The sequence below is a fragment of the Dendrobium catenatum genome, unplaced genomic scaffold, assembly GCF_001605985.2.
Source record: "Dendrobium catenatum unplaced genomic scaffold, ASM160598v2 fragScaff_scaffold_621, whole genome shotgun sequence".
Lineage (NCBI taxonomy): Eukaryota > Viridiplantae > Streptophyta > Magnoliopsida > Asparagales > Orchidaceae > Dendrobium > Dendrobium catenatum.
The window spans coordinates 23,366,012-23,374,889 of NW_021319083.1; the positions used below are offsets into that span (position 1 = coordinate 23,366,012).

At 34.4% G+C, this 8,878-nt stretch overlaps 1 protein-coding gene across 1 annotated transcript; it reads right to left on the minus strand.

The window, feature by feature from the left end:
* Positions 1 to 5,144: 5,144 nt before the first annotated feature.
* Positions 5,145 to 5,762, minus strand: LOC110112360. Its single transcript, XM_020844556.1, has one exon. The coding sequence runs from the start codon at positions 5,760 to 5,762 to the stop codon at positions 5,145 to 5,147; it is 618 nt and encodes a 205-aa protein (XP_020700215.1).
* Between the last annotated feature and the right edge of the window lie 3,116 nt (positions 5,763 to 8,878).

Below are 8,878 nucleotides of genomic sequence, written 5' to 3' on the forward strand. Positions count from 1 at the left end.
TGATATTTATTTGAGGCTCCTGCCATTACTAGAAGACTTGGATTTATTCAGCACGTATTTTCAGGGGAAATTATACTAGCTCACTTATATAGAGAACTTGCTAAAGGAACAAAGAAAAGAGGGAAAATATTGAAGGATGTATTAATTTGCTTCAGATTTGGTGTTGGGAGCGACTAAATGTCAGACATTCTACACTTCATGTCCTGCAACATGTTAGCTTGGATGGCCTTAGTGTTGGATATATGTATTCTATTTTATCAGGCATTAATTTTTAATTTATTTCATTTTGCCTTAGTTAACATAAATTAATTTTCTTTTCTATGCTTATGTAGGTGGACCCATGAGTTCGTTAAGTAGTTTCCAGCAAGTAGCATCAGCAGTTATAGGGATGAGCTGGATGGCTTATTAGATACTTATGTATGCATTATTTTTTTTTTTTGAAGAAATGCAAAATTGCATTAAGATTCCTAGAAAGAAACTAATACATCAAAGCAAACTATCACATTCCTCCTTCAATAAAAGAACAAATGAAGGAGGAATATTATTATCACTAATTACATCCCATAAGAAGTTGTATTCACAAGCTAAGTTAGCACAATAATTATCTAACTTATTAAAATTTCTATTCACAAATCTAAAAATAACATTGCTGAAATTCTTCATGAAAAGAAGGTCTTCATTTATTTGATCATTTCTCCTCTTCTTCGGTGAGCTGTACAAATTATGGAGAAATTTGATAACATTTAAGTTATCTCCCTCTATAATGATACCATTTGCCTCAAGCATCCATTTTGAATAAATTTTCTCAAGGATTTAAAAGCCAATAGCTCAACCTGAGCGCTGTCCCAATGAACAAATCCACATCCAAAAGCCATCAGAAATCTGCCTTTGCAATATCTTATAACTCCTCCAATTCTATCTTTGCTAGACTTGTGTAAGTATCCATCAATATTTATTTTCAACCAATTGGGTGGAGGAGGGTACCAAAAATTTATCAGTCTAGAAAACTGATTAGTACCCCAGTTGCCCAATATGGTATTGCCTTTATGAGAAGAAGCCATAAAACTTATGACTTTAGAGGCAATAGTGACATTACTTTCTTCCACATTTCCATGTTTTTCTTTATTCCTATTCAGCCATGAATGAAAAAGCAAAATAAAGTAAATTATAGGCAAGAAAGTATCTCTTACCGCTTTATCCTTTAGTTTGTTCCAGCACTCCAGGAAAGATCTGAAGCAAGGAATAGGAAATCCCAATGAATTCAGTAGTCTAATAACCTTTAGCAGTTTCGGACAAGTTGCGATGCAATGATCAATATTCTCCACTTCTATACAACCTCTTGGGCAAAGGTTAGAATAACCTAATCTTCTAGAAAATAGAAAATATGAAGTTGGAATTGCATTCATACATAATCTCCATACAAACATTTCAACCCTCGGATTAAGCTTCAGTTTGAAAAACCAATGATACCTTTCTACTTGCATCATATCAGAAAATTTGGCTGCATAGGAAAGACCAAAGACCGTTTTGCCAGATAACTTGAGTTTAAGATCCAACATGTCTTCCTCCAAATTCTGTAGAATATCAACTTTAGTGATCAGATTTATGAGTTCTTCCCCAAAAAAATGGGAAATTTTTGGCACATCCCAAGTTCCATTAACTATAAAAGAGTTGAGATTTATATTATCCTCTTCCCAATTGGTTACAAATGTCGGCCATCTATCAAGGCTTTTATCAAGTATCTATACATCCTTTTGAATATCAATCAATGATCCATTGGCTATGTTCCATCTTAAGATCCCCTTAGGAGAACTCCATCCATTCATCAAAATTTTCCACGTATTTGAAGAACATTTTCTCCCCTCATTCATCCACCAGCAGGAACCATACTTATCCCTGATATTTCTATTGAGCAAAGAGTTTGGACTATCAAGTAGGTTCCAAGCAAATCTTGCTCTAAGAGAACCCACTCTAGAGACGGCTGAAAAAAGACCCAAGCCTCCTTATTCTTTAGGTTTGCATAAAGTATCCCATGCCATATAATGAAATCCATGTGACCCATCATGTTTATTCCACAAATAATTTCTACTTGCCTTGTCAAACTCTTTTAAAATGCTCAAAGGAACAATGGTGTGAGAAGAAGAAAATAAGGGAAGAGTAAGAAAAACATTCTTTAATAATGTTATTCTTCCCGCCATTGAGATAAATCTATTACCCCAAACATAGAGTTTTTTAGAAGCTTTATCCAATAGATTTTGAAAATCTATTTTTATCAATCTCCTCAAAGCTAATTTAATACCCAAATTCTCCATTTCATCATGTACTTTCATGTTGAGTATTTTAGCAATCCGTTTCTTCTTTCTTCTCCCTATATTCTTCCGCATTAAAATAGAGGATTTTTGGAGATTTACCTTCTGACCGGTCCAATACCAATAGTTATGAATCAACCTCTTTAATACATTGATGTTCTTCATTTTTGCATCCGAGAAGAGAAGAATGTCGTCTGCATATAATAGGTAAGAAATCTTCCTTGCATTTTGTGATACTTTAACACAAATATCCAAGCTTCTATCCAAGAAAGAGTTAGATAATAATTGTGAACAAATAATAAATAATAAGGGAGATAGAGGGCATCCTTGCCAAAATCCAGATTTTCTCGTTATCCAAGTAGAGATGCTCCCATTGATCATTATAGAGAACACCGGGTTCTTCACACATTCCATCAATAAATCTGAGAATTTATTTGGAAAACCCAATATAATCAACATTTGCTTCAAAGTCTCCCAACACATGATGTCATATGCTTGTTCCATGTCTATCTTGATGGCCAAATAACCTTCTCTAGCTTTAGACCACCTGATTTTGTTACAAACTTCTTGAGCCAAGAGTAAATGGTCTAAAATTGTTCTCCCTTTGACAAATGAAACTTGTTCTTCTGAAATCACTTTATGAATTATGAACAGCATCCTATTCAATAGTACTTTAGTTGCAATTTTGTAAATGGAGTTGCAAAGGCTTATTGGTCTATATCCTGAAGGAGATACTAGATTTTTGACCTTTGGAATCAGCACAACCAATGTCGCTTTCCATTCTTCACAGAGCTTGCCCGAAGAAAGGAATTTATTTATTGCCTTGCATACATCTTCTCCCACTATATTCCAATAAAATTTGAAGAAAGAAAAGGTTATACCATCATAACCTAGTGCTACATTCTCTCCCAAATTTTTTATTACATTCAGAATTTCTAAATTGTTAAAATCTGCATTCAGAGATGTTTTATCATCATCATCCAACACACTAGCATCAGCCGGCCAACTCAGTAGGGAACATTCCCTACTCCTCCATTTTGATTTGAAAAATTTCAGAAAAATGTCTTCAATCTCCTTCGGGTCATCCACCAAGATCCCATTAGCTTCTTTATCATGGTTGATCCAATTGCTGTTTCTCCTTGCATTTGGAAATGCATGAAATTATTTAGAATTTGAATCCCCTTCTTCTATCCACTTTACCTTGGCTCTTTTCCTCCACCAATTATTTAATCTACCAAGATGAACATTAAGTTCTCCCACCTTTCTTATCAATGATTCCAACTTTTCTTCACTTAACCCACCTTCTACCGCCTCCTCTTCTTGAATATTCAAAATCTCTTTTTTCAACACTTCCTTAAGAAGTAAGAAATATTTCATTTTAGCTTTGCTCCAAAAGAACAACTCCTTCAAGGTTCTTTTGCATTTAATATTTAAAATTTGCATTTCATCTCCCATAAAGGATTTTCTTTAAACTTTTTAAATAATACTTGAAGAAGCATGAAAGTACACCATACATTCTCAAACTTTAAAATCTTCTTTTTCTTCTCAACTGGCTCAAATATTTTTAGGATAACCGGGCAATGATCAGATGCTATTCTAGCAATATGCCTTTCAACCACCAATTGAATTTTTTCCAAAGCATAACAATTCAACAGGAATCTATCCAATCTCTCTAAAATTTCTTGCTCCTCCACTTTTGTTATTGTACCAAGTATATCTTGGACCAACCACTCCAATTTCATGAAAATCATTGAGATTCATGAAATTTATCATATCTTTTGAACCTTGAGAGAAAATGTACTTCCTCCTTTTTTATCCTCTTGGGCCAAAATATAGTTAAAGTCTCCTCCTATCACAGATGGAACCTTCCTATGTGATACTTCTTGAGGACAATCCCATAATTCCTTCCTTTTCATAACATCCCTACTCCCGTCGACCATGGAAACCATCCAGGTTCCCTTGTTAAATACTTCCAAATCTCCAACTATACATTGCTCAGAAGTCTTTAAAATAGAAAAAGAAGCATTGTCTGATCTCCACATTTCCATGATTCCACCTAACATGCCAGCTGAAGGGAAAATATGGAAATCCCAATCCACTCCAAACATTTTTTGGAAAGATAATTTGTCCAGTACAGAGATTTTTGTCTCTATCAGACCAACAAAAAATACATTATAATCTTTAAAAAAATCTTTCAAATAGAGAGAGGCTTCCTTCTTATTGGCCCCTCTACAATTCCAAAAAGCTATGGAATTCATTGATCAACCAATGGGGGTGATCCCCCACTTTTATTCTACCATTTCCATCCACAGTTCTACCCCGAGGTAGTAGTTTTATTGGCCTGAGAGATTTCAGCTCCTTGGCATGTTTGACTTTGTTTCCTTCAGTGTGACCCCCTATCTCCTTATTTTCAATCATTTCTGAGTTTTCAATTACCTGCATACTGTAGCTTTCCCTCTCATTTATATTTTGAATATCACCTTTACTTCCCTTCACAAAATTTTTATTATCCTTCTCAGAACATAAATTTGGTTCCACATTATCACTTAAAGCTTAAAACATGCTGGGCACATGTATAGGAGTAGAGTTATTAGTAGATTTTAATACCTTGGCATTCAAAATTTCTTCATTCATCTTCCCAGCTGTGTTGTCACATTCATCTTGTAATGCAGATATAGCATTACAGTTATCTTCCTCTGATATGATTTTCCCTTCTTCTAGCAACTGATTGCTAGCATTGCTATGTAGTTCTTCATTAATACCGAAAGTTTCTTTGTCTTTGATCAATTGAAATTCTTCAACAAGAACATTATTCATTTTGCTTTGATACTTCATTTATGCTTTTTCCTGAATTGGTCTCAGCTTGGGCATTTCCCTGTTAAGCATTTTGTTTCTTCTATAGTTTGCATGGACCCATGGACCATAACTATCTTTCATCTCCTTATCATGTTTTTTGTTACCTTGGCTTAGAGTACTAGAAGTATCCACAATTTTATTCTCCACCACTTTACTCTTATTACATTTGCTTTTATCATGCCCTATCAAGCCACCTTCATAACAAAAAGATGAAATTCTTTCGTATTCAACTTTTTGAAAGAATCTCCCACCCAATCCTTCCACCCAAACACCCAGGGGAAGTGGTTTGTCTAGCTCCACACGAACACAAAACCTAGCAAACTCCCTCCTTCCCCATTGGAACTTGTTTCCATCCAACATCAAGGGAACACCTATCATAGAAGTAATCATAGCCACATTGTTTTCATCCCAACATTGAAGAGGTAATTGTGGCATTCTAATCCATATCGGAGAAGTTAGTCCTTTCGTTGAGCTAGGAGAAAAATCAATTGCCCATCTTTCCATTCCCACAATGTGGCCATTAACAAACCAAGGCCCTCCAGATATCACTCCTTCCATTGCCTCCAATGACTTGAAAGAGCATAAATACCAACCCATTCCTAAGGTTGTAAAGTGGAATTGCCCAAATAGAGCCCATTGTCTTCTCAACTCCCAAGCAACTTCATGGGAAGGAAGTTCCTTGCCAAAAACTTTAGCAACAAGTCAATGCTCTAATTTCTTAGCACTCAAAATTTCAGCAGATTCAACCAACTTGACAGCTTTCCCATCTTCGGATAATACCACATCCTCTTTATTGAAATTCAACTTGATATAAGGTTTTTTACTCCACGGATTATTCAACTTGTTACCTTCTTCAATATTTTCATCCATTTTCTCAAACACCGGGACCGCAACACATGCATTATTCACCACAGCATTCTCCAAAGGATCTTCTATTATCTCAATATTATTATGAATATTTTTGTCAATTGGATCCGACAAATTCGCATTTATCTTACTATCATAAACAAGGATTGCATTTGAATTCAAAAATCTATTCACATTAATTTTTATACAAGAAGATGACGCATCAGGATCTAAAGATTTATCTGGAGAAAATCCAATCGATTTCAAATTTCATGGAGTCTTGCTACCAGCTATCAAAGGAATGTTTTTTCCTTTTCCATCAACAACTCTTTAGTCTTCTCTGAATGAAAGCCAACATTTTCAGAGATGATTAACTTACCTTTCAATCTTCGTCTACGAATATCTTCTACATCACGGTCATATCTAGATAACTCCCACCCTTGATCAGATTTGTTATGCATAACCACTCCGCCTACAGAAGATGATTTACCAGTCGAAGCCACTGTTGACTGGCGGCAATCCGCCTCTATGTCCTTCCTCCCTCCCAAATTCAAGGAGGAAAAACCGGTAATGACAATATTTGAAAAAAATTTCAAACAGGAACTTTCTCTCTCTAGAACCAAACGGGAGCTTCTCTCTCTAGAACGGTGTTTTCATGAAATTAATTTAGATTATGTATGCATTGTTACTAGCAAAATTTCTCTAACTAATTCAATTTTATCGGTTTGAAGACAGTTAATGGAAATTTCTTTTCTTTGGTAGGTAACTTGGGAGTCATACACAACGAAAGTTTCCTCTCAAGTAGGTGACATATGCTTATCAAGAGTGTTGCAATCCAAGATCCCTAAAATATGATTTTGATGATGACAAACTTTTTTTTTAACTATTACTTTTCTCACTAAATATTTTAGATATTACTTTTGTTTGTGAATACTAATATTTCAGATAGATATAAACCGCTCAAGACTGATGATGACTCAAGATTGGGTAGAATAAAATTTAAAAGAGTCTATAATTTTATTTTCTTTATTATCTACTTCTTGAGGTTGACCATATAAGAGTGTATGCAAAACTGGCTGACCATGTACACACACATAGGGAGAGAAAAAAATTTTAAAGTTAATTTTTTTAACTAATCATATTATATGATTTACCATCATACTATATGATCTGATTATCTAAAAATAGGCTTAAAGAATAATTAAATAATTAGTTTTTGTAAACTAATTATGCCGTATTATTTGGATTATACTATATGATTTGTTATGACCTAAAAACCTTAGCCTCTAAATTAATTTAATTAAGATTTTGAAATTTGATTGCTGAACAAATTGTATTGTACGATATGAATTGTACTGTATGAATATATAAAATCTTGCTAAAATTAAACTCTATAATTAGTCAATCAAATCATGGTTTAATTAATGATAGTCGATCATACTGTACAATATCAATAATACCAAATGATTAGCAGAGATACAATTTGGTTATCCCAAAGATTGTACCAAATGAAACCATAATTTTTGAACTAATCATATTATACGATATTCATATCATACTGGATGACCTACTTGAAATGAACTAATCATATTGTATAAAGAGATAAGTATATGATGATTAGCAAAGTCCGTCATCCTAGGAATTATTCAAAATGAATAGAGAAAATTAATTATATTATACTGGACTATCTCAAGATCATATATTATAATGTGCTCAAATTAATTTAACAATTTGTTTGAATAAATGTTTACATCGTACTAGATGGGACTAGTTTTGAACTAATCATACTGTATAATCCAAGTTCATACTATACAAATAGTGATGGATAACTTGAATTTTTAGGGTTTCATGAAGCTTAATACTTAAGCTATGTTTTAAGATTTTGTTGAAAATAGAGAGAGGAACGTATGACTTAAGAAGGAACTCTGAGAGAGAAGCTTTTGAGAAGAAAATCAGGGTTTGAGAGAGGAAGGAGATGGTGAGCTTGAGGATGAGGGAGAAGTAGTGTGAGGAGATCACATGGTTGCTTTGTTCTAGTTGCATCCTTGCTCCTCTTGTGTCCTTGGTGAGTCTTTTTGAAACTCTCTAGGGAGAGAGGCTTCTTATTCAAGTCCTTGAGGTTCTCTGCCTTCTCTACGAGGGAGAAAAAGGAGCTGATACTCTACCTTCTCTAGGAGGGAGAATAAGGAGCTAAGTTTCTCTTCCTTCTCTAGGAGGGAGAAAAATGAGTCAAGGTTTGTTTCCATCACTGGGAGGGTGACATAGCATCCGGTAGTCCACCACATCAAGAGTCTAGTCAAAGTAAGTCTGTAAGAGCTTCTTTGCCTTGTTGAGGGTGCAAAAAAGGGTCACCTTGTGTTAGTGCAATACTCAGAGTGGAGGACTCCAAGGAGTGGACGTAGGTCATGGTTGACCAAACTACTATAAAAATCTATGGTGTATTTTATTTTCTTTTTTGCACTTTTACATTTCCTGCATTTCATTTCCATTAATAATTACTTGGAAAAAATTTTTGATTATTCCTCCATCACATAGATCAAAATTTCATCGTGATAAAATTTAATATTTTTGATCAAATCTATCGCTTCCACAATCAATTAGAATGTGGTATTTTTAAATACTAATAGGTTTTTCAAAATTATTATTATTGTTAGTTTGAAGTGAAGAACTTTTCTTTAAATCATCAATTTCCACCCCCCCACCCCCCTTTCTTGGTGAGCCTCCTGCTAGTTCCATAAGGTTTAATAACGATTACAAACTTTTAAAGAGGAGCAATTTGGATGGCTTGTGTGCCTCTAGTTAGTTGAACGGATGTGAATTGGCACTTACCAGATAGAGTCATTTGATAGTTTAGGTTTGTCCCTACT

Coding starts and splice junctions, on each gene's coding strand:
- LOC110112360 (XM_020844556.1), bottom strand. CDS start 5,762: ATGGGTTGGTATTTATGCTCTTTCAAGTCATTGGAGGCAATGGAAGGA.